At 42.4% G+C, this 26657-nt stretch overlaps 1 protein-coding gene across 2 annotated transcripts in view; it reads left to right on the top strand.

Annotated features, from left to right (window-relative positions):
• The window catches only part of hectd2 (HECT domain containing 2), a 39774-nt gene extending 13571 nt beyond the window's left edge, over nt 1-26203 (top strand). For both annotated transcript variants that reach the window (XM_023993094.2, XM_070444884.1), the window contains exons 10-21: nt 1029-1152; nt 3449-3545; nt 5353-5460; nt 5734-5866; nt 6307-6395; nt 11415-11573; nt 14756-14830; nt 14955-15042; nt 15193-15299; nt 20665-20780; nt 24434-24577; nt 24748-26203. In XM_023993094.2, coding sequence (XP_023848862.1) covers nt 1029-1152; nt 3449-3545; nt 5353-5460; nt 5734-5866; nt 6307-6395; nt 11415-11573; nt 14756-14830; nt 14955-15042; nt 15193-15299; nt 20665-20780; nt 24434-24577; nt 24748-24868 — 1361 coding nt within the window. In that variant the 3' untranslated portion in view covers nt 24869-26203. The remainder of the gene's footprint in view (nt 1-1028; nt 1153-3448; nt 3546-5352; nt 5461-5733; nt 5867-6306; nt 6396-11414; nt 11574-14755; nt 14831-14954; nt 15043-15192; nt 15300-20664; nt 20781-24433; nt 24578-24747) is intronic.
• Nucleotides 26204-26657: the final 454 nt, after the last annotated feature.

The raw sequence follows: 26657 nt of genomic DNA, 5'->3' as shown, positions 1-26657 counted from the left end.
AGGCCTTTATAGTAGAGTGGCCAGACGGAAGCCACACCTCAGTAAAAGGCACATGACAGACCTTTTGGAGTTTGCCAAAATGCACCTAAAGGACTCTCAGACCATGAGAAACAAGGTTCTTTGGTCTGATGAAACCAAGATTGAACTCTTTGGCCTGAATGCCAAGCGTCACGTCTGGAGGAAACCTGGYAACATCCCTACGGTGAAGCATGGTGGTGGCAGCATCATGCTGGGAGACTAGTGAGGATAGAGGGAAAGATGAATGGAGCAAAGTACAGAGAGATCCTTGATGAAAACCTGCTCCAGAGCACTCAGAACCTCAGACTGGGGCGAAGGTTCACTTTCTAACAGGACAACAACCCTAAGCACACAGACAAGACAATGCTGGAGTGGCTTCGGGATGTTGAATGTCCTTGAGTGGCCCACCCAGAGCCCGGACTTGAACCAGATTGATAATCTCTGCACAGACCTTAAAATAGCTGTGCAGCTACGCTCCCCATCCAACCTGGCAATGCTTGAGAGGATCTGCAGAGAAGAATGGGAGAAACTTCCCAAATACAGGTGTGCCAAGCTTGTAGCATCATACCCAAGAAGACTTGAGGCTGTAATCGCTGCCAAAGGTGCTTCAACAAAGTACTGAGTATATTGTCTAAATACTTATGTATATTTGTATATTTATGTATATATATACTTATGATATTTCTGTTTTTTATTTTTAATAAATGTGCTAAAATGTCTAAAAACCTGTTTTTGCTTTGTTATTGTGGTGTATTGTGTGTAGATTAATGAGGAAAAAAACAACCATATAAACATTTTAAAATAAGGCTGTAGCGTAACAAAATGTGGATAAAGTCAAGCGGTCTGAATACTTTCCGAATGCACTGTATGTCTGGATCGCCTATCCATATTTGTCTTGGGTACACATAGTTTGAGGGTCAGGAGAAGTTCAGAGGTGTCAAGGTTCAAGCAAACATCTGTCTCCAAGAGACCTTGATACATTTGTATTTTTCTACGTTTTTTCATTGTAGATGCAGCCAATAGCATTTCTTGCACTCCCATCATGCCCTTTGTTGACTTCTACAACCTCACACTGGACCACACTGACTTCATGGAGGATTATCACACATGGCAGACTCATGGAAACTCTACCAGGTGAGGCAGGACAATATCAGAGCAAAGCTTATGTTGACCAGTACTGTTCAATTCTGCCCACAACCCTTGTTGTTATGATACCTGTGTTTCTCTGTAAATAAATGGAACTTCCTCTTGTGCCAGCTTTCAGCTTTATAACAACAGATTTATTGTTTATGATATCAGATTGCAACATCAGATACACTATATATACAAAAGTATGTGGACACCCCTTCAAATTGGTGGATTTGTATGAAAGTATGAAATYGAGCACACAGCCATGCAATCTCCATAGTCAAACATTGTCAGTAGAATGGCCTCTCTGAAGAGTTCAGTGACTTTCAACATGGCACCGTCATAGGATGCCAACTTTCCAAAAAGTCGGTTCGTCAAATTTCTGCCTTGCTGGCGTTGCCCCGGTCAACTGTAAGTGCTGTTATTGTGAAGTGGAAACATCTAGGAGCAACAACGGCTCAGCTGCGAAGTGGTAGGCCACACAAGCTCACAGAACGGGACCGCCGAGTGCTGAAGAAAGTAAGGCGTAAAGATCATCTGTCCTCAACAAGCCTAAGATCACCATGTGGAATCAAATCAAATGTATTTATATAGCCCTTCTTACATCAGCTGATATGTCAAAGTGCTGTACAGAAACCCAGCCTAAAACTCCAAACAGCAAGCAATGCAGGTGTAGAAGCACGGTGGCTAGGAAAAACTCCCTAGAAAGGCCAAAACCTAGGAAGAAACCTAGAGAAGAACCAGGCTATGAGGGGTGGACAGTCCTCTTCTGGCTGTGCCGGGTGGAGATTATAACAGAACATGGCCAAGATGTTCAAATGTTCATAAATGACCAGCATGGTCAAATAATAATAATCACAGTGGTTGTCGAGGGTGCAACAGGTCAGCACCTCAGGAGTAAATGTCAGTTGGCTTTTCATAGCCGATCATTGAGAGTATCTCTACCGCTCCTCCTGTCTCTAGAGAGTTGAAAACAGCAGGTCTGGGACAGGTAGCACGTCCGGTGAACAGGTCAGGTTTCCATAGCCGCAGGCAGAACAGTTGAAACTGGAGCAGCAGCACGGCCAGGTGGACTGGGGACAACAAGGAGTCATCATGCCAGGTAGTCCTGAGGCATGGTCCTAGGGCTCAGGTCCTCCGAGAGAGATAAAGAAAGAGAGAAAGAGAGAATTAGAGAGAGCATACTTAAATTCACACAGGACACTGGAGAAATACTCCAGATATAACAGACTGACCCTAGCCCCCCGACACATAAACTACTGCAGCATAAATACTGGAGGCTGAGACAGGAGGGGTCAGGAGACACTGTGGCCCCATCCGATGATACCCCCGGACAGGGCCAAACGGGCAGGATATAACCCCACCCATTTTGCCAAAGCACAGCCCCCACACCACTAGAGGGATATCTTCAACCACCAACTTACCATCTTGGAATGCTAAGCGTCGGCTGGAGTGGAGTAAAGCTTTCCGCCTTTGGACTCAGAACGCAGTGGAAATGCGTTCTTTAGAGTGAGGAATCACGATTCACCATCTGGCAGTCCGATGGACTAATCTGGGTACCTGCTCAAATGCATACTGCCAACTGTAAAGTTTGGTGGAGGAGGAATAATGGTCTGGGGCGATTTTTCATGGTTCGGGCTTGGCCCCTTAGTTCCAGTGGAGGGAAATCTTAACACTACAGCATACAATGACATTCTAGACGATTCTGTGCTTCCAACTTTGTGGCAACAGTTTGGGGAAGGCCCTTTCCTGCTTCTGCATGGCAATTACCCCGTGCACAAAGCGAGGTCCATACAGAAATGGTTTGTCGAGATCGGTGTAGAAGAACTTGATTGGCTTGCACAGAGCCCTGACCTCAACCTTGTTGAACACCTTTGGGATGAATTGGAGCGCTGACTGCGAGCCAGGCTTAATCGCCCAACATCAGTGCCCGACCTCACTAATGCTCTTGTGACTGAATGGAAGCCGATCCTCGCAGCAATGTTGCAACATCTAGTGAAATGCCTTCTCAGAAGAGTGGAGGCTGTTATAGCAGCAAAAGGGGGGACCAACGCCATATTAATGCCCATGATTTTGGAATGAGATGTTCGACGAGCAGGTGACCACATACTTTCAGTCTTGTTGTGTGTATTTCATTTACAGTTAAACCCAGACATATCATAACATCCAGCTATGATACAATCTCCAATGAGTATCATACACCAAGAGAACACAATCCCTGATTAAACCAAAACATTCTTTCTATATGATAAATTGTGAAAACCAAACATCCCCATTCCTACCTGTTCTTCCCCATCCGCAGGTTTACATTCTGCCAGTTCCCCTTCATTCTATCCACGGTGGTGAAGAAAGCAATCATTCAGAAGGACTCGGAGCAGCAGATGATCAGCATGGCCAGGGTGAGACAGAGGTCACTGCTCACATAGGTCCTTGTCATCCATCTATGACAGTGTCATTGTATAGCACGGACAATGCCTCACAGTCTCAGACTAACCCAGACTAACCAGCTTCATGAGGTAGTCACCTGGAATGCATTTCAATTAACAGGTGTGTCTTGTTAAAAGTTAATTTATGGAATTATGGAGTCAGAGTCCCGAGTGTGGGAACAAACATATACTGTCCCACGGTTGAGTAAACAAGCAAGTTCAAGTCAACAAAGCACGCAAGAGTCATGAGGCAAATAGCATTAAGGTAGTCACCTGGAATGCATTTCAATTAACAGGTATGCCTTGTTAATACGTTTGAGCCAATCAATTGTATTATGACAAGGTAGGGTTGGTATACAGAAGATAGCCCTATTTGGTAAAAGACTGTCAAGAACAGTGTCAAGAACAGTGTCAAGAACAGCTCAAATAAGCAAAGAGAAACGACAGTCCATCATTACTTTAAAACATGAAGGTCAGTCAAATATGGAACATTTCACTTTGAAGCTTTGAAAGTTTCTTCAAGTGCAGTCACAAAAACCATCAAGCGCTATGATGAAAATGGCTCTCATGAGGCCCACCACAGGAAAGGAAGACCCAGAGTTACCTCTGCTGCAGAGGATACGTTCAATAGAGTTATCAGCCTCAGAAATTGCAGCCCAAATAAATGCTTCACAAAGTTCATGTAACAGACACATCTCAACATCAACCGTTCAGAGGAGACTGCGTGAATCAGGCCTTCATGGTCGAATTGCTGCAAAGAAACCACTACTAAAGGACACCAATAATAAGAAGCGACTTGCTTTGGCCAAGAAACACGAGCAATGGACATTAGACCGGTGGAAATCTGTCCTTTGATCTCATGAGTCCAAATTTGAGATTTTTGGTTCCAACTGCCGTGTCCTTGTGAGATGCAGAGTAGGTGAACGGATGATCTCCACATGTGTGGTTCCCACCGTGAAGCATCAAGGAGGAGGTGTGATGGTGTGGTGGTGCTTTGCTGGTGATACTCTGTGATTTATTTAGAATTCAAGGCACGCTTAACCATAATTCTGCAGCGATACGCCATCCAATCTTGTTTGCGATTAGTTGGACTCTCATTGTTTTTTCAACAAGTCAATGACCCAACACACCTCCAGGCTATGTAAGGGCTGTTTGACCAAGAAGGAGAGTGATGAAGTGCTGCATCAGATGACCTGGCCTCCACAATCACCCGTGCTCAGAGTGAAGGAAAAGCAGCCAACAGGTGCTCAGCATATGTGGGAACTCCTTCAAGACTGTTGGAAAAGCATTCCAGGTGAAGCTGATTGATAGAATGCCAAGAGTGTGCAAAGCTGTCATCAAGGCAAAGGGTGGCTCTCAAATCTAAAATATATTTTGATTTGTTTAACACTTTTTTGGTTACTAAATGATTCCATATGTGTTATTTCATCATTTTGATGTCTTCACTATTATTCTACAATGTAGAAAATAGTACAAATAAAGAAAAACACTTGAATGAGTAGGTGTTGAGTAGGTGTGTCCACACTTTTGACTGGTACTGTTTATTATTAGTAGTATTATTATTATTTGGAATAATTGAAGTATGTTGGACCCAGAGTATTTCCCGGTCAAGTCTTGAAATCAGGAATAACCCTATAAGTATACAATATTTACAGTGTGTATCTCACTGCATCAGCCTGAAAACATACACTCTCCCACTCTGAAAGCAGTGGTCCAATGCTAACAGCATGTACTGTGGGAGCAACTGCAAATAAAGAATGCGTCTTGTTATTTATTGCAGCAAAGCCTAGTGGACAAAGTGTCTCGCAGACAGCGAGTTGACATGAGCCTGCTGTTTCTCAACATCAAAGTCAGGCGGCTGCAGCTGGTCAGTGACTCACTGGATGAGGTAATACCATCTCCCATCTTAATCTAGGCACAGTACGCACAGACACACACAAGCATTACTTAAGAAGACAGCCCAGCCCTGGTAGAGTAGCTTGATAGCTATTTCTGTTCATGCAAGAGCCAATTAGTTTGAAGCAGTTATTCCACTGCTTTCAATCCAGTGCATTTCAAAACTGAAACGTCCAAGATATGTATAGGTTCAGACATGCAGCATGCCTAGGTCTGATAAGTTCAAGAGAGTTGGCCACAGCTTAACTTGTTCTCTTGCTTTTAGCTTGCTAGAAACCGAGCAGACTTGAAAAAGAAGCTGAAAGTGACGTTTGTGGGGGAGGCTGGTTTAGACATGGGCGGTCTGACCAAGGAGTGGTTTCTCCTTCTCATCCGACAGATCTTTCATACAGACTACGGTGAGACATATGGTACAAACAGATCAGGCATATGTGTTGTCCTGAGCCATAGAGATACAGATGTTTTGTTTACAACAATAATATTTTTCTCCATAGATAACAGTAGAAGATTATGGGAGTTACTTCACCTTTAGCCCTAGCTGTCTATATCTCATCCTAAAGTTTCAACAAGTACCCAGACTAAGAATGTTGACATAGCCATAAATGAAGAACAAAACTCAAATGTATGATGTTCTGGGTCTTATAGCACTGCAATAATAGATATCCATTCAATTATAGTAACTCCCATTTAGTCTGGGACCTAGCAGTCCATAAAGGAAATTCCCATGTACTCTATTCTGACCATTTGTTATCTTTCTTTGACTGGAGGCCTGTGTTCTATGTCATGTCTGGGCCAGAGTTGTGTTTAAGCAGAGTTTATTTGTGTCTCCTCTCTGAAGGCATGTTTACATTCTTCAAGGATTCCCACTGTCACTGGTTCAGCAGCTGGAAGTGTGACAACTACTCCGAGTTCCGATTGGTCGGAGCCGTATCCTTTTGTACCATACCGTGATTTTTGGTACTGTGTAGCCTGTGGTGAACTGTAAACAGATTATCCACGTACAGCAGCAGTCCTCATGTTGTACCCTTTTAACTGGCTTTTTTATCAAGTCACATAGTTAGCTGACTAAAACTGCTGGCGTTACTCTTAAGGGGATCTTTGCACATTTACCATAGATACTCTGAGGTTCTCCACTCTCCCTACGCCATGTTAATTGCTGCTTTGCAGATGATAGCTTTAAGTTTTACAACTATAATTTTGTGGGGATTTGTTTAGAATTTTGTTATCTTCTAAACTGTGGATCCAATCAGAGGAGACTGTAATGCTTTTCTATTTGACACATTGCAATCTGATGTAATCTTATAGAATAATTAAAGTATGCAGAATATTACTGTGTTAAGTTACCGGGTCATTCCACAAGTAGAGTGCCTTTTATGTCCTTTTGACATTATGCGTGTACATTTTGATTAAACACTAATTTTAACAGTTGGATCCAATACATTTACGCTCTAACTAAAGTAAACTATGTTAAACAATTCCAATAGTAGTGTGTTTTCATTAAGTTATTTCCGAGGAAAATCCTAATCTTGGCATGTCCCACATGATTGTCCTTATTGACTTATTTTGACCAGGGGTTAGAACCAAAATTATTTTCCAATCTTTTTTTTCTGAACAGCACCATTATTAGTGCACCATTAGCACATTTTTGGTTCCGTTCCACTGTTTCGACCAGCAAAATACAGAACCAAAATAAGTAACCGTTTATATAGTTCCTTTCTGTTCCTTTTAAAACCTTTGAAATCAATTTTCTTTTAACATTAAATTACTTCACCAATCACTGCGAATAGAACAGCTTTCTATGGCGGGGGCAAGCTATAGTTATTTATATGAATTGGACAGACAAGTGTAGGGCGCGAGATGAGACTGAAATTTTGCGGGTGGAGAGACAGGGAGTGAGGGTGGAGGAGAAAGCTTGGTTTGAAATGCATCTTCTTATGACATGAATTATCTGAATTAGGCCCACAAAATTATACCTACGGAAGAGCTGCTTCTATGAAGGAACTTTGAATGTCTCTGAACTTCCGAGAGTTAGCTTAACGCTGGACCAGAGCTAGCTAGATTGAGATTCCACCCTTTTTTCACCCACTCAAAAGACAACCAAAAGTTTGTTGAATTCCCAATGTGTTATCCCTCTGCTTTCAACCATCAAGCACAACCAAATTCCAATGGAAAATATATAGGATTTTTGGATTAGTTGTCACCTAAATGTGTCATCACTGCGCTTGATCTAATAGCACAACCAAATAATCTGGATTGCAGTTAGTTGAGATTACGTTAAAGTACATGGTGCAAGGGATCAATGCCGTTTGAGATTTTGTGCAGATTATTATAGCAATTGTGAATATTTCCACAGACCTGAGACCCTGAATGCTTTCTACGATTACATAAGAATACATTTATTGTTACAGTAACCTCAAAATGTGTCCATGGATGTGTTACTAATTTTATGGTTGAAATACTGTTACATTAGGTTGTAAGATAGCCTTAACATTAGGCTATTTACTGTCTTGTAAAAGTAATATTGRATTGTGTTTGGTTGACAACGCAACCAAATATCAACATTTAAAGGAGGTGTACGGTATCTACTGCTTGGATAGTTCCATCTGAGTCACTGGCTTAATCATATTATTTAACATCTCAACCAAAAATAAAAGTTAAAGAATAGGATTAAATCAAATCAAACTGTATTTAAAATGAGTTCCTATTTCAAATGTAGTCCTATTCTTTAACTTTGAGTTTTCATTGAGATGGAGACGTGAATCCAACATATCAATCAATCAATTTTTTATAAAGCCCTTTTTACATCAGCCAATGTCACAAAGTGCTATACAGGGTTAAATAATAATAATCACAGTGGTTGTGATTATTCAGCACCTCAGGAGTAAATTGGAGTCAGTTGGCTTTTCATAGCCAATCATTCAGAGTTAGAGACAGCRGGTGGGTAGAGAGAGAGTCGAAAATAGCAGGTCCGGGACAAGGTAGCACGTCCGGCGAAAAGGTCAGGGTTCCATAGCCGCAGGCAGAACAGTTGAAACTGGAGCAGCAGCACGACCAGGTAGACTGGGGACAGCAAGGAGTCATCAGGCMAGGTAGTCCTGAGGCATGATCCTAGGGATCAGGTCCTCCGAGAGAAGAGAGAAAGAGAGAGAGAATTAGAAGGAGCATACTTAAATTCACACAGGACACCGGATAAGACAGGAGAAATACTCCAGATATAACAGACTGACCCAAGCCCACCAACACATAAACTATTGCAGCATAAATAATGGAGGCCAAGACAGTAGGGGTCGGGAGACACTGTGGCCACGTCCGATAGATACCCCCGGACAGGGCCAACCAAGTAGGATATAACCCCACCCACTTTGCCAAAGCACAGCCCCCACACCACTAGAGGGATATCTTCAAACCACCAACTTACTACCCTGAGACAAGGCCGAGTATAGCCCACGAAGATCTCCCCCTAGTTACAGTGCATTCGGAAAGTATTCAGACCCCTTCCCTTTTTCCACATTTTGTGGAATAGATGAAATTAAAACATTTCTTCATTAATCTACATACAATAACCCATAGTGACAAAGCGAAAACAGGTTTTTGGAAATTTTGCAAATTTATTAAAAATAAAAACCTGAAATAACTTGTTTACATAACTGTTCAGACCCTTTGCTATAAGACTCACAGTTCAGCTCAGGTGCATCCTGTTTCCATTGATCATCCCTACAACTTGATTTGAGTCCACCTGTGGTAAATTCATTGATTGGACATGATTTGGAAAGACACACATCTGTCTATATAAGGTCCCACAGTTRAAAGTGCATGTTAGAGCAAAAACCAAGCCATGAGGTCGAAGGAATTATCTGTAGAGCTCCGAGACAGGGTTGTGTAGAGGCACAGATCTAGGGAAGGGTACCAAAACATTTCTGCAGCATTGAAGGTCCCCAAGAATGCAGTGGCCTCCATCATTCTTAAATGGAAGAAGTTTGGAACAACAAGACTCTTCCTAGAGTTGGCCGCCCGGCGAAAATGAGCAATCGGGGGAGAAGGGCCTTGGTCAGGGAGGTGACCAAGAACCCGATGGTCACTCTGACAGAGCTCTAGAGTTTTTCTGTGGAGATGGGAGAACCTTCCAGAAGGACAACCATCTCTGCAGCACTCCAACAATCAGGCCTTTATGGTAGAGTGGCCAGATGGAAGCCACTCCTCAATAAAAGGCACATGACAGCCCTTTTGGAGTTTGCCAAAATGCACCTGAAGGACTCTCAGACCATGAGAAACAAGATTCTCAGGTCTGATGACCAAGATTGAACTCTTAGGCCTGAAAGCCAAGCATCACTTTTGGAGGAAACCTTGCACCATCCCTACGGTGAAGCATGGTGGTGGCAGCATCATGCTGTGGGGATGTTTTTCAGCAAGAGGGGCTGGGAGACTAGTCAGGATAGAGGGAAAGATGAATGGAGCAAAGTACAGAGGCCCTTGATGAACGCATGCTCCAGTGCGCTCGGGACCTCAGACTGGGGCGAAGGTTCACCTTCCAACAGGACAACGACCCTTAGCACACAGTCAAGACAACTCATGAGTTACTTCAGGACAAGTCTCTGAATGTCCTTGAGTGGCCCAGCCAGAGCCCGGACTTGAACCCGATCGAACATCTCTGGAGAGACCTGAAAATAGCTGTGCAGCGACGCTCCCCATCCAACCTGACAGAGCTTGAAAGGATCTGTAGAGATGAATGGGAGAAACTCCCCAAATACAGTTGTGCCAAGCTTGTAGCATCATACCCAAGAAGACTCAAAGGCTGTATTCGCTGCCAAAGATGCTTCAACAAAGTACTGGGTAAAGGTTCTGAAAACTATGTAAATGTGATATTTCAGKTTTWAATTTTTAATACATTTGCAAAAATATATATAAAAAACTGTTTTTGCTTTGTCATTATGGGGTATTGTGTGTAGATTAATGAGGGGGAAAAACTATTTAATCCATTTTAGAATAAGGCTGTAACGTAACAAAATGTGGAAAAAGTCAAAGGGTCTGAATACTTTCCAAATGCACTGTATGTTATGTGGGTGGACTGACAGCCTGAGTCAGTCCACCCACATACCCTCACACTCGCACCCCTTCCACCTCACTCGGTTAGAATTACAGCACACTGACAGATACTGAAGTGGCTATGTGTCTCTATCTGAAGCGAACACAACAGGGAGGGCAGGGTGACAAAAAATTCCATGTCACAACGGTGCAAGAGAGAAAGAGAGAGATGTAATAGAAACAGAAGGTTTTGTTGTGTCTTATTTTGTGAGCTGCAAGTCTGGTCTGGAGCGGACTGCGTTTCATCCTCCGCCTGTCAGTTCTCATGGAATTTTCCCCAAGCCTGCGCCAATATAACTTTAAGCATTTTTCCAAACTCTATTTAGCAAGCTAGGGAGCTCGTAGAGAGAAGGCTCTGCAGCTCAACCTCTCCCACAGAAGTTACATATGGACGACACGTGGAGTGAGATCTGCCAGAAGCAGCTGGTAGCACTTTAGGAGTTCAGGCTCCCTACAATTTCATTCTAAATGCGTAATACACCTGCTGTTTATATTCCCTGTTCAGATCTGCTACAAGCCAATATAAAGTACATGGCAAAATGCAGTGATAATAGAGTAATGATTGGGATCATTAGCACATGCTGCAGGGTCTTTGAAGCTGGTATAAAATGGTGTCATTGTTACGAAGTATGAAGAGCTCAGAAGCAGAATACTTTAACAATGAAGTGAAAAGGTTTTCATCTGAATGCTATGCTACATTAAATGAATATAACTAGCCACATTTTAATCTGTTCTAGTGGTTTATATGATTATAACCGTGAGTTATTTTGGTGTTGAAGATACTTGAAGATATTTTGGTGTTGAAGAGACTTTCTTTTGTAAAGGATCTGTACTTTGTTACACACTTAACCGTATGTGTGTCAGCTCATGGGCCTGGCCGTGTACAACAGCATCACCCTGGACATCCGCTTCCCTCCCTGTGTCTACAAGAAGCTTCTGACCCCGCCCGTGGTGCCGTGTGACCCCGATACCCCCGTTGGCATGGCAACCCTCACCCTGGACGACCTGCAGCAGGTCATGCCTGTATGTACACGACACAAGCTGTGACTCAGCTCTCTTAGTTACCCTCTCTCACTGGCATTCTTTCCCATTACACTGCACTCTTCTCGTAAGGATCACAAGTACAATAATATTGCTTGCAGTGGTAATAAACCATGGGAAAGTAATATTTGTTTACTTGCAAAGTAAACTTTGCGCTTTTCAATAATAATAATGTATATAATCAAATGAATGGATGTGATGCTTATGAGAGTACTGGACTGTTTTAGAAAGGTTTACATTGTCTCTGAAGGGTTTAGTGTTGATCTGTATATGAATATGGCCCACTGGGCAAACACTGGATGAATCAATGTTGTTTCTACGTCATTTCAATGAAGTGACGTTGAACCAACGTGGAATAGACGTTGAATTGACGTCTGTGCCTAGTGGGTGATGTATGGTTGCTAGACTAAGATGTTATATAGACTGTGTTAGTTAAAAATACTTTGTTASAATTAACTGCAATATGCCATTGTTCCTACTTATAGCTAAATGTACAGGAATACATGCAATACGCATAAATAATGTACTTGTGATGATGTGAGTCATAGTACGTACATTGCACAATTGATGTCTGGGGTCTAAGGAAATGCTCGTGCGTCACAGGCGTGTGAAATAATCAACCAGGCTCACATTCCATACAGTCCTAGAGTCTCACCCTGCCACCAGTCTTGTTATAACAGTATGGCTGCAGACAAGGTGAGATGAGACTGAGCTGCAGCCAGGTCTCAGAGGTGCCRTTACAACCATCATCACCTCACACCCCGGTAAAAGCTGCCCATAGATGTCACACACAGGAGCCCAACACTGCTGATGAAGATCTCCTGGTGATGGCAGCTTTTTTTTATTGAACAGGAAGATTCAAGGATGCCAGGCTAGCAGTAGTTTGTTAGCTGTCTAGGAGGAGAGATGGAGAGGAGAGATACAGTTCACGTGGCATGACATGCTTTTCTTTATATTTTTTGATGAACTCCCAAATTAATATTCTGCAATTRCCATCAAAGTTATGTTTTGTTGTTATAATATTTCCTTATATAATCCTGTATTTCCTCAWAATATGTTGATTTTTCATTTGCTAGTCAGTGATTGAAGCCTTGACATTTTCCAATATTCACCAGCAGAGGGCTGTCAAGCCCAACTTTTGCACATTGCCACTTGCATGTTTGAACTCCACAAACTCAAAAGAACAAACCAAATCTATATTAATCATATAAAAATGTTTTATGCACATACAATACATTACTGTCACTAAGACTAGTATTTACCTGCTTTTGGTGTAATTGTATAGCTTTTTATGAAGTATGCATCTCATTGCGCTGCGTTTTGTAGAGTCAGCCTTGCTGAGGCCAGATGTTGGTTTTTACTTGGCAGCTGGCCTTCTCTTTGCTTACATAACGGGCTCTGGGCGTTTATTTGCTCCCTGTTGAATACTTTTTCCTAAATTGGTGGAGGACAGGGAAAAAGCTACTGCAAGTTCTTTAAAAAGACATGCTAATAGTGCCCAGCACTGACGTCAAACACATGCAATTGTTCTTCAAATGATTTTGCATTGTAAAATGTACTTCATTTTATGAGGTATGGATTGGAAAAGCATAATCGCAGTGATGTCATGTAAAATACATACAGCATACAATGGCTATTTTGTTTCCTCAGTACGCTTTCTAGATTGTGTAGTGGCAAAGGCTTTACATGATTTTCTTGTTGTTTTGTCTTACAATGCCATTACAGTAATTCAGTAAAGTCAGTCATTAGATATCAATAATAAAATGAAGTCAGATTTTCCTCCATGAAACATTCAATGAACATGGTGTACTGTGCTGCATAGGGCAGACGTTCTCACCGTGGCAACTTTCAAATGGCAATTTGTTTTCCTCTTAGTTTTTTCCCTATTAGTCCTTCACAGATTTAGAAGAAGACATATACTTCATAAAGACTGGTTGCAATCTACAGTACCAGTCAAAAGTTTGGACAAATCTACTCATTCAAGGGTTTTTCTTTATTTTTACGGTTTTCTACATTGTAGAATAATAGTGAAGACATCACAACTATAAAATAACACATATGGAATCATGTAGTAACCAAAGAAGTGTTAAACAAATCAAAAATTATTTTAGATTTTAGATTCTTCAAAATAGCCACCCGTTGCCTTGAAGACAGCTTTGCACACTCAAAGCTTCACCTGGAATGCTTTTCCAACAGTCTTGAAGGAGTTCCCACATATGCTGAGCACTTGTTGGCTGCTTTCCCTTCACTCTGCGGTCCAAGTCATTCCAAACCATCTCAATTGGGTTGAGGTTGGGTGATTGGGGAGACCAGGTCATCTGATGCAGCACTCCATCACTGTCCTTCTTGGTCAAATAGCCCTTACACAGCCTGGAGGTGTGTTGTGTAATTGTACTGTTGAAAAACAAATTATAGTCCCACTAAGCACAAACCAGATGGGATGGCGTATCGCTGCAGAATGCTGTGGTAGCCATGTTGGTTAAGTGTGCACCCCACACCATCACACCTCCTATTCCATGCCTCACAGTGGGAAACACCTACTCTGCGTCTCATTTGGACTCAGATTCCACCAACCTAATGTCTATTGCTTGTGTTTCTTGGCCCAAGCAAGTCTCTTCTTTTTATTGGTGTCCTTTAGTAGTGGTTTATTTGCAACAATACTCTGCAGCAGAGGTAATTCTGGGTCTTCATTTCCTGTGGTGTTCCTCATGCGAGCCAGTTTCATCATAGCACTTGATAGTTTTTGCGAATGCACTTGAAGAAACATTCAAAGTTCTTAAAATGTTCCGGATTGACTGACCTTCATGTCTTAAATTAATGATGGACTGTCGTTTCTCTTTACTTATTTGAGCTGTTCTTGCCATAATATGGACTTGGTCTTTTACCATATATGGACTTGGTCTTTTACCAAATAGGGCTTTCTTCTGTATACCAACCCTACCTTGTCACAACACAACTGATTGGCTCACAAATTAACTTTTAACAATACTTTTTTTGGTTACTACATGATTCCATATGTGTTATTTCATAGTTTTGATGTCTTCACTATTATTCTACAATGTAGAAAATAGTAAAAATAAAGGAGGAAGGAGTAGGTTTGTCCAAACTTTTCACTGGTACTGTATATAAAAAGCATTGCTTATAGATTTAGTCTTGTGTTTCAGGATCTTGCTCATGGGCTGGCAGAACTTCTCAGCTATGAAGGAAACGTGGAGGAGGACTTCTGCACAACTTTTCAGGTTGGGAAAACACACTCATTGTTGTTCACAATAACACTTGTGAAACATAATATCTTTGACGTCACCATAATCAATACTGTTAGAGCACAAGGGAAGCGCTCCACTAATCTGATGATCATTTTAGGTGTCGCAGGAAGAACTAGGTGTGATCAAGTCCTACAATCTGAAACCAGGAGGAGATAAGATTCCTGTTACCAACCAGAACAGGAAGGGTAAGTGAGGAGTAGACAGACTGCCAAAGACCAGAGAAAAGACAACTGTCCTGCAGTAGCATGTGATATCTAACAGTGCCTTTCAGACTATGTGGCATTTGTTTGTTCTCTCATAGTTGAATGATTGTTTGATTATTCTTGTCTTTGCAGAGTATGTACAGCTGTATGTAGATTTCCTGCTGAATAAGTCCATTTACAGGCAGTTTGCTGCCTTCTTCTATGGCTTCCACAGTGTGTGTGCCTCCGACGCTTTGTTGGTAAGAATATCAAGACTTTTACTATCAAAGTGAATTAATAAATTAATTCTAATTGGTGTGACCAACTGAAGAAAAACATTATGAATTCCAACTTTCATTATAGGTTTTTGGAATAAAGTATATCACTATCACTGAGAATTCAGAGGACATCATTTCAGTGTCAGCTGGTCCTGTTTGAAGTGTCAGGAGCCAAGAGTTTAGTCAACTCCTATAGAAAGTTTTCTGATTAGGCAGCATCGTGATCGTGAGGCCCGGAGAGGCAACGAGGAGTGCAGAATTGGAAGCTCAACTGTGAGTGCGTGCATGTGTGTGAGTGAGTCTAGTGTTCCTCGCTGCCTGTTCACAGAGGCTCCCCACCCCCTCTCTTGGCACAGGCCTCCTAACGGGGGTGTTGTGTGTGTGTGTGTGTGTGTGTGTGCTCTGTCTCCACTTAGTGACCAGGGCTCTTTGGGCCAAAGGGGGAGGCTCGTATGAGTGGCCTATTTAAAGAGTACGTAGGGAACCACAGTGGCAGGGTTGACGTCCACCATGAATATCAATCAGACAGACCACAAATCTGCAGTTTTCATGCAGAACCAGCCCAGCTTTAGGGTTAGATTTGCATGGTTTAACATGGGAGGATCTGGATCACTCTGGTCATTGTCAGTTGGTTTCCCAATAGTTCCTTAACTGTTGCTAGGCTCTGTGAACCCTGTGAGTATCCTCACTGATCTGCTGACAGAAGCCTATCAGCATACTGTGTAACTAGCAAGGAGTGAAATACAGGTAACTGCCAAAATAAAGGAAACACCAACATAAGGCGTCTTAATAGGKCATTGGGCCACCACGAGCCAGAACAGCTTCAATGCACCTTGGAATAGTTTCTACAAGTGTTTGGAACTCTATTGGAAGGGTGAGACACCATTCTTCCATGAGAAATTCCATCATTTGGTGTTTGTTGGTGGTGGAAAACACTGTCTCAGGCACYGCTCCAGAATCTCCCATAAGTGTTCAATTGGAATGAGATCTGGTGACTGAGACGGCCATGACATATGGCTTACATCGGCCATGGCATATGCTACAGCAAAAAAATAAACATCCCTTTTTCAGAACCCTGTCTTTCAAAGATAATTCGTAAAAATCCAAATAACTTCACAGATCTTCATTGTAAAGGGTTTAAACACTGTTTCCCGTGCTACTTGTTCAATGAACAATAAACAATTAATGAACATGCACCTGTGGAACGGTCATTAAGACACTAACAGTTTACAGACGGTAGGCAATTAAGGTCACAGTTATGAAAACCTAGGACACTAAAGAGGCCTTTCTACTGACTCTGAAAAACACCAAAAGAAAGATGCCCAGGGTCCCTGCTCATCTGCATGAACGTTCCTTAGGCATGCTACAAGGAGGCATGAGGACTGCAGATGTGGCCAGGGAAATATATTGCAATGTCCGTACTGTGAGACGCCGAAGACAGCGCTACAGGGAGACAGTACGGACAGCTGATCATCCTCACAGTGGCAGACCACGTGTAACAACACCTGCACAGGATCGGTACATCCGAACATCACACCTGCAGGACAGGTACAGGATGGCAACAACAACAGCCCGAGTTACACCAGGAACGCATAATCCCTCCATCAGTGCTCAGACAGTCCGCAATAAGCTGAGAGAAGTTGGACTGAGGGCTTGTAGGCCTGTTGTAAGGCAGGTCCTCACCAGAAATCACCGGCAACAACGTCGATCTGTGGGCACAAACCCACCATCGCTGGACCAGACAGGACTGGCAAAAAGTGCTCTTCACTGACGCGGTTTTGTCTCACCAGTGGTGACCACCACGTGGTCGGATTCGTGTTTATCGTCGAAGGAATGAGCGTTACACCGAGGCCTGTACTCTGGAGCGGGATTGATTTGGAGGTGAAGGGTCCGTCATGGTCTGGGGCGGTGTGTCACAGCATCATCGGACTGAGCTTGTTGTCATTGCAGGCAATCTCAACGCTGTGCGTTACAGGGAAGACATCCTCCTCCCTCATGTGGTACCCTTCCTGCAGGCTCACCCTGACATGACCCTCCACCATGACAATGCCACCAGCCATACTGCTCATTCTGTGTGTGATTTCCTGCAAGACAGGAATGACAGTGTTCTGCCATGGCTAGCGAAGAGCCCAGATCTCAATCTCATTGAGCACGTCTGGGACCTGTTGGATCGGAGGGTGAGGGCTAGGGCCATTTCCCCCAGAAATGTACGAGAACTTTGCATGTGCCTTGGTGGAAGAGTGGGTAACATCTCACAGCAAGAACTGGCAAATCTGGTGCAGTCCATGAGGAGGAGATGCACTGCAGTACTTAATGCAGCTGGTGGCCACACTGATTTTGACCCCAGCTTTTTTCAGGGACACATTATTCCATTTCTGTTAGTCACATGTCTGTGGAACTTGTTCAGTTTTTGTCTCAGTTGTTGAATCTTGTTATGTTCATACAAATATTTACACATGTTAAGTTTTCTGAAAATAAACGCAGTTGACAGTGAGAGGACGTCTCTTTTTTTGCCTGGTTTATATGATTTTTATGATTTTTTTACCCCTTTTTCTCCCCAATTTCGTAGTATCCAATTGGTAGTTACACTCTTGTCTCATYGCTGCAACTCCCGTACGGACTCGGGAGAGGCGAGGGTCGAGAGCCATGCGTCCTACGATACACGACCCAACCAAACCGCACTGCTTTTGTATCCCTCATTTACTCAAGTGTTTCCATTATTTTGGCAGTTACCTGTACTACATCAACCATCCTTAATAGGCAAACCATGGTCCATATTTGGACCCAGAACGGCGTTAATATGGACCGAAGGTGACATATGCACAATTAAGATATGCCAAAATGTTAAGAATTGCAGGAAATACGTTTTAAAACTGCAACAATTTCTCTCCACCAACAAGAGTTGTGTGTGAACAGTTTGTCGTGGACWGTGCCTGTGTTGAGGTAGGGGTTTATTACTACACTGATAGATGGCAATGTAGATCTGGACCTTTGCCACCTAGGAAATGTGTGTGAATTGACCCTTTCTAATAGTATTTGAGTACCCCTGGACTACACCAAGTAATCAATCAATTAAAATTGACAAGATTAAAATAGACTGGAGTACTGCAATTAACTGTGTGTAGTGAACTGTCAGATGAGCTGACAGCAGTAAGCTCAGGGATGGACATTTCCCTCGTTGTTTTATTGCTGTCAATAGTATCTGTCTGGGCAAGGAGTCTGCTGTACAAATATTTGACTGTTCAATTATCTGTTTGGTGTACGTGTCAGTGAATGCCAGAGTTGGTATTTACTGTTAATTAATTAATTAACCTAACTCCTTTTCCCTTTGCAGCAAATGTAGCATGCTGATTCATCCTTTTTGGATACTGTAGATAGAAAAGAAACACAAAAATAGAAATCTAGTATGCATGTACCAGCAATATCATTTTCAACAGGATCAACCCCTCCAAAAATATCTATCAATTATAATCCACATAATAATTCACATTTCCTGTTGCTGCTGGATTATTTCCCTGCTGCAGCAAACCTTGTCAAATTAATATCCTACATTTGTATTAGTCCACTCAGTTCTTGCAAATCAGGAGATTTTCCCTCTTTGCTTTCCAAGGCAGTGCATGCGCCTATAAACAGGCTCGTACTATACATGTATGTTCATGCTGGTCAATGATAGTGTGACAGTGGGATAGAAGCATGTAATGTACATGTAGGAAAAGTCAGCTATAGCTGCCCCACGCCAGCGAAAGCAATCGTCTTTCAAACCAGCTCATTGTGACAGTTACGCAACAGTTGTCTACGCTCTCATTGGTTATGCAACGCTGCTTTGACAGTTATAACTCACCAGCTGCCTGGTGGGGTGAGGGAAGAGGGGGTGTGGCAGACAAGGTTTGAACTGTCCCAGATTCTTCAGTAACTCTATATCCCAGCTGGAACTTGCCATTGGCTTGGCTTGCTCTAACTAGTCACCGGGTTGTATTTCTGTTTGCACTCCGTGGTCACGGTGAAACTCGGATGCTGTGAGGTGGTTGTGCAGACCGTGCACTGCCTGACACAGACCTCTGGGTGTGTTTTGATAAGGTGGAGTCACAGATATGAAGAATGCATGGGAGTGAATGTGGTCAAGGACCGAGTGATACAGAGAAAATGCAACTATGTCAAATAGGGTTTGCAAAATGAGGCCAAATGTATCAAGTTAGCAACAGATTGGATACTGTGTCTGATAAATACAGTTTAGACAGTGTGTGACACAATGATCCATGCATATGGCATGCTGATCATGCACCCCATGCCCTTACTATGACACTGTACCATAATCATTGATTGCTCTGTTTAAGCGCACATTTTGTGCAGCACTAGTGCAATGAACAGGGATTCATGATTCAGACTACCATGATCGTAACTAATTGTCTTGTGTCATGCAGTAGGTTAGTTTTAAAGGGCAACTCCACTTCCTGATTTAGCTTCTTTTTTTGGGGGTTCATTAAGAAATGCTAGCAATTAGCTTCAGCCGGCTGGTGTGCGACTGTGGCAAAGTCGGTTTGACTTTGGATAGCCTAGCTCTGGGGCTAGTTAGGGACCGTCAACACAATGTAAATGAGACAATATTTTCATGTTGCACACCTTTTAGTTTTCTCATGAAATGCTTTCAATATTTGTATTTGAATTTCTACAATGTATAATTAGTTTGAGGTTTTAAGTCATTGAAATTTGGAGCTATTGGAATTTTTACGTATTGTCCAATGTACATTGTGTAATTTTACAGATAGTCGCTAACCAGCCCTACAGGGATATCCAAAGTCAACCCAAATTAACCACAAGCATTACAATCGGGTTGCGTGCAGCTGTAGTTCGAATTGATGATTACTTGTGTGCTGCCAGCTGTGGTTATGTGGGTAGGATTGAAACAAACTCAAATTTACTGCTAGGATGCAGTAATGACTACAAGTCTCACCAAACTCAGTTTTTGATTAGAGTGGCTGACCAAAATGATCCTATTTCCACTTTGTAGTCAATTTTGACAGTAGAATAAATATTTCTGACACATATTGTTGCCACGTAGGCTGTTTTCTAAATGAGAAGTTGCTCTTTAATGGACAAAATTCCATCCCATTGGGCACATACTAGTTGAATCAACGTTGTTTCCACGCCATTTCAATTAAATTATGTTGAACCAATGTGAAATAGACATTGAATTGACGTCTGTTCCTAGTAGGATGGTAGTGATTGGTTGGCTTGTGAAATCCTGTAGTTTCACTGGAATCCCAGGTGTCCTGTATTTTCATATCCTGTAGTTTTACTTGTCAGACTACCATGATATTGATTCCTTGTCTTGTCCCTCTTGTTTTAGTTGCTGAGGCCAGAGGAGGTGGAGATCCTGGTGTGTGGTAGTCCCAACCTGGACATGAGCTCTCTGCAGAAGGCAGCCCAGTATGAGGGCTACAGCAAGACTGACCCCACCATCAGGTACTGTAAACCAATCATCATATCATTCATTTTGTAAAAAGGCCTGATATTAAAGCCATTATCCTGAGTTTCTAAATGACCATTGAACAGTAGGAAATATCCCAGATGGTGCATTTAACGCAGGGATGAGCCCCGACCTCAACCCCATAGAACACCTTTGGGATGAATTGGAGCGCCGACCGCCAGCTAGGCCTTCCATTCAGCCACAAGAGCATTAGTGAGGTCGGGCACGGATGTTGGGCGATTAGGTCTAGCTCGCAGTCGACATTCCAATTCATCCTAAAATTGTTCAATGGGGTTGAGGTCAGGGCTCTGTGCAGGCCAGTCAAGTTCATCCATAACGATCGCCACAAACCATTTCTGTATGGACCTCGCATTGTGCACGTGGGCATTGTCATGCTGAAACAGGAAAGAGCCTTCCCCAAACTGTTGCCACAAAATTGGAGGCACAGAATCGTCTAGAATGTCATTGTATGCTGTAGCGTTAAGATTTCCCTTCACTGGATCTTAGGGGCCTAGCACAAACCATGAAAAACAGCTCAGACCATTTTTCCTCCTCCACCAATTTTTACAGTTGGCATTATGCATTCGGGCAGGTAGCGTTTTCCTGGCATCCGCCAAACCTAGATTCGTCCATCGGACTGCCAGATGGTGAAGCGTGATTCATTACTTCAGAAAATGTGTTTCCACTGCTCCAGAGTCCAATGGCGGTGAGCTTTACACCACTCCAGCTGACGCTTGGCATTGCGCATGGTGACCTTAGGCTTGTGTGTGGTTGCTCGGCCATGGAAACCCATTTCATGACGCTCCCGACGAACAGTTATTGTGCTGACGTTGCTTCCAGAGGCAGTTTGGAACTCGCTAGTGAGTGTTGCAACTGATGACAGACAATTTTTACGCGCTACGCCAGGTCCCGTTCTGTGAGCTTGTGTGGTCTACCACTTTGTGGCTGAGCCGTTGTTGCTCCTAGCCGTTTCCACTTCACAATAACAGCACTACAGTTGACCGGGGCAGCTCTAGCAGTGCAGAAATTTGACATACTGACTTGTTGGAAAGGTGGCAACCTATGACGGTGCCATGTTGAAAGTCACTGAGCTCTTCTGTAAAGCCTTTCTACTGCCAATGTTTTTTTATGGAGATTGCATGCCTGTGTGCTCGATTTTATACACCTGTCAGCAACGGGTGTTTCTGAAATAGCCGAATCCACTTGTTTGAAGGGGTGTTCACATACTTTTGTATATATAGGGTATACACTGCATTCGGAAAGTATTCACACCCCTTGACTTTTTCCACATTTTATTACGTTAACCTTATTCTAAAATTAATTCAATATTTATTTTTTCTCATCAATCTATACACAATACCCCATAATGACAAAGCGAAAACAGATTTTTAGACATTTTTGCACACATTTTTGCAATTAATAACATAAATACCTTATTTACATAGGTATTCAGATTCTTTGCTATGAGACTCAAAATTGAGCTCAGGTGCATCCTGTTTCCATTGATCATGTTTCTACAACTTGATTGGAGTCCACCTGTAGTAAATTCAATTGATTGGACATGATTTGGAAAGGGAAACACCTGTGTATATAAGGTCCCACAGTTGACAGTGCATATCAGAACGAAAACCAAGCCATGAAGTCGAAAGGAATTGTCCGTAGACCTCCGAGACAGGACTGTGTCAAGGCACAGATCTGGGAAGGGTACTAAAAAATGTCTGCAACATTGAAGGTCCCCAAGAACGCAGTGGCCTGCATCATTCTTCAATGGAAGAAGTTTGCAACCACCAAGACTCTTCCGAGAGCTGGCCACTTGGCCAAACTGAGCAATCGGGGGAGAAGGGCCTGGGTCAGGAAGGTGACCAAGAATCCGTATACTGGAAAAAWATATAAATGCAACATGAAACAATGTCAACGATTTTACTGAGTTATAGTTCATATGAGGAAATTGTTCAATAAAAATAAATAAATTAGACCCTTATCTATGGATTTCACACGACTAAGAGGGCATAGGCCCACCCACTTGTGAGCCAGGACCACCCACTGGGAACCAGGCCCAGGTCTCAGACGATCCCGTAGGTGAAAAAGACGAATGTGGAAGCCCTTGGCTGGCATGGTAACACGTGGTCTGCGGTTGTGAGGCCAGTTAGACATACTGCCAAGTTCTCTAAAAAGACATCAGAGGTGGCTTATGGTATAGAATTTATTATTACATTTTCTGGCAACAGCTCTGGTGGACATTCCTGCAGTCAGCATGCCAATTGCAAGCTCACTCAAAACTTCTGTGGCATTGTTTTGTGTGACAAAACTGCACATTTTAGAGTGCCCTTTTATTGTCCCCAGCACAAGGTGCACCTGTGTAATGATCATGCCGTTTAATCAGCTTACTGATATACCACACCTGTCAGGCGGATGGATTATCATGGCAAAGGAGAAATACTCAATAACAGGGATTTAAACAAATTTGTGCACAAAATTTGAGAGAAATAAGCTTTTTGTGAGTATGGAACATTTCAGGGATCTTTTTTTAAGCTCATGAAACATGATGCTAACACTTCACATGTTGCGTTTATATTTTTGTATATATATATACAGTTGAAGTCAGAAGTGTACATACACTTAGGTTGGAAACATTCAAACTCATTTTTCAACCACTCCACACATTTCTTGTTAACAAACTATAGTTTTGGCAAGTCGGTTAGGACATCTACTTTGTGCATGACACAAGTACCTTTTCCAACAATTGTTTACAGACAGATTATTTCACTTATAATTCACTGTATCACAATTCCAGTGGGTCAGAAGTTTACATACACTAAGTTGACTGTGCCTACTGTCCTACCTTCAAACTCAGTGCCTCTTTGCTTGACATCATGGGAAAATCAAAAGAAATCAGCCAAGACCTCAGAAAAATAATTGTAGACCTCCGCAAGTCTGGTTCATCCTTGGGAGCAATTTCCAAACGCCTGAAGGTAACACGTTCATCTGCAAACAATAGTACGCAAGTATAAACACCTTGGGACCACACAACCGTCATACCTCTCAGGAAGGAGACGCGTTCTGTCTCCTAGAGATGAATGTACTTTGCTGCGAAAAGTTCAAATCAATCCCAGAACAACAGCAAAGGACCTTGTGAAGATGCTGGAGGAAACAGGTACAAAATTATCTATATCCACAGTAAAACGAGTCCTATATCGACATAACCTGAAAGGCCGCTCAGCAAGGAAGAAGCCACTGCTCCAAAACTGCCATTAAAAAAGCCAGACTACGGTTTGCAACTGGGGGACTGGTGGGGGTGGGGTCTCAGATGGTTAAGGGGCAGCTCTTGGGGAACTGTGGGGTGAGATCTTGGAGGGCTGGTGGCCTAGCGGTTGGGAGCTTGGGCCGGTGGTTGATGGATTGCTGGTTCGGGTCCCCGTTTTTGACCTTGTGGGAGTTCTGTCGACGTGCCCTTGAGCAGGGCGTTGACCCTGGTTGCTCCTGTGTGTCGATCTGGATGATCTGTTAGATGACTAATGTGATGTAGTTGTTGAGCAGCTTCACTGCAAGTATTTTGGATCTTTTAATATTCAATGAAAAAGATATTTAAAAAAAATACTTTCTGAAGGTAATGCATCTAATGAGTTAAATTGTCTGTCTCTGTGGTCAGGGCATTCTGGGACGTGGTGCTGGCCTTCCCTCTGGAGCTCCAGAAGAAGCTGCTCCATTTCTCAACAGGAAGTGACCGTGTCCCCGTGGGAGGAATGGCCGACCTCAACTTCAAGATCTCCAAGATTGATGCATCCACCGACTGGTGAGATACTGCAGATGTCCTCACTGTATTCTTTCTTATTAATTGTAAACATTTTGAAAAGTACTAAAAGCAGACCTCCTTTAATCAATGGCTATTGTCACATTTGATTTATATAGAACAGCAACTTTGAACAAACGTGAATTCATCATTTACCTTTTCTTCCTCTCCAGGTTGCCTATATCTCACACATGTTTCAACCAGATCTGCCTGCCAACATACAAAAATAAAAAAGAACTGAAGCAGAAGTTAACTATTGCCATTTCAAACGCAGAAGGGTTTGGACTGGAGTGAACTCTGATCTACAAACCACAATGGTGAAACTGTCATTTATCTTGTTTTGTGGTCAGTAGGGTGTGTACATTTGGATATGTTCAGACATGCTATTGGTATACCAGTAAGCTCTCCGCTTCAAATGTTCTTAGCAATTAACTTAACCAATCTGTTTGTATAGAAATATGAGTGAAACGTTATATTACAGGTAAAGCTTTCAGAGCACTTGTTTGTGCTCTAAATACCTTTGCCTTTTGGAAATCGAAATGGACATGGAAAAGGTTCTGCCCAGTCCAGTAACAATGAAGTAGTAAGGGGTTGAATGTAGGTTAGATCCGGGCTGTTTTGGACTGTGATAAAATATCTAGAAGGCATGTCAGTACTGAGGTGTAGGTTCTTTGTGACAGAGCCCATCTCTCTTCCTGAACAGAGTCCCTGTACTCTCTGTCTTTGACGAAGGCCTTTTCAGGCTTAAGATTGAACTCATTCTGAGACTGTTGGTAAATTATGAACACAGAGATTGTCTCCTTGGTATTTATACTAATATATTTTGTTGTCAGAGGTCTCAGTGGTTTTAAAACATTTGGAAGAAGTTCCTGTTATGTTATTTGTGAGCAGACTTTGTAGACGATCCTTTCAGGATGTTTTAATGTAGAGCCTGAAAGGAAATCAAGCTTCAGTAGGGTTTTATCATGTTACAGTAGTTGTGCTGGTTTATGACCATTGTTAATGTGAGAACTTTGGGTATACCTCTTTTGCTCCCCAATTGTCGGTGATGCCTCTCGATACAGATTACGTCTTATGGATACGCTTGGTACATTTGGCATATTGTATGGAAAGGTATGAAATGGTAACGAAACAGCAATAGGATCATGATTGATATCAAGGCAAATAAGAGTTCTATGGACCTCACACACCTGCAGGTTAGAATGATGAAACGGGTGTATGACTTGTACAGTGTCGGGAACTATATAATTTAATGCGGTTGTAAAGTGATCTCTATTGTAAAGTGACACCTCTTGTGTTGTAGTAGTTAGCTCACTCTCAGGATGTCCACATTTCATGTACTGTACGACTCTTCTTAAATGATGATCTTGATAAGAAAAATAAGGTATTTGTTAACGCAGTGGAAAGGTAAACTGCTTTATTATTTAAAAATTTATAGTGCATGGGTGACGGAGAGAATCAAAATGGTGCAGTGTGAGGCCATGGTGCGGAAAGTGATGCGGGTGCTGGAGATGGGGGTGTGTGCTAGTGGTTCTGGGCAGGGGTGAAGTTGTGGATTTTTGTATGATGACGTTTGTATGTGTATATTTTGTATTGTTTATCAAATAAAATCAAATATTTAAAAAAAGGTATTTGTTTAAACAGATCCGTTATGTAAGTGTCACTCCTGTTTTATTTAGCGTCATAGTAACCAAGGTTACCGGACTTAGAAGATCTTGCCTTAGATTTAGGCCTCCCTCATCACTCTCTCCTCGGAGAATGGACACTTACAGTACAGAAAGACTACCTGTGCTTCTGTCACAGGAGCAAGCTGTTATTTTGATTTATGGGCCCATGTCAGCTGTTTATACACTGCTCAAAAAAATAAAGGGAACACTTAAACAACACAATGTAACTCCAAGTCAATCACACTTCTGTGAAATCAAACTGTCCACTTAGGAAGCAACACTGATTGACAATAAATTTCACATGCTGTTGTGCAAATGGAATAGACAAAAGGTGGAAATTATAGGCAATTAGCAAGACACCCCCAATAAAGGAGTGGTTCTGCAGGTGGTGACCACAGACCACTTCTCAGTTCCTA

This window comes from Salvelinus sp. IW2-2015, linkage group LG8 (genome assembly GCF_002910315.2).
Source record: "Salvelinus sp. IW2-2015 linkage group LG8, ASM291031v2, whole genome shotgun sequence".
NCBI classification, from domain to species: Eukaryota; Metazoa; Chordata; class Actinopteri; order Salmoniformes; family Salmonidae; genus Salvelinus; species Salvelinus sp. IW2-2015.
The sequence above is the reverse complement of the archived record's forward strand: the minus strand, read 5'-3'. Positions and strand labels throughout refer to the sequence as shown.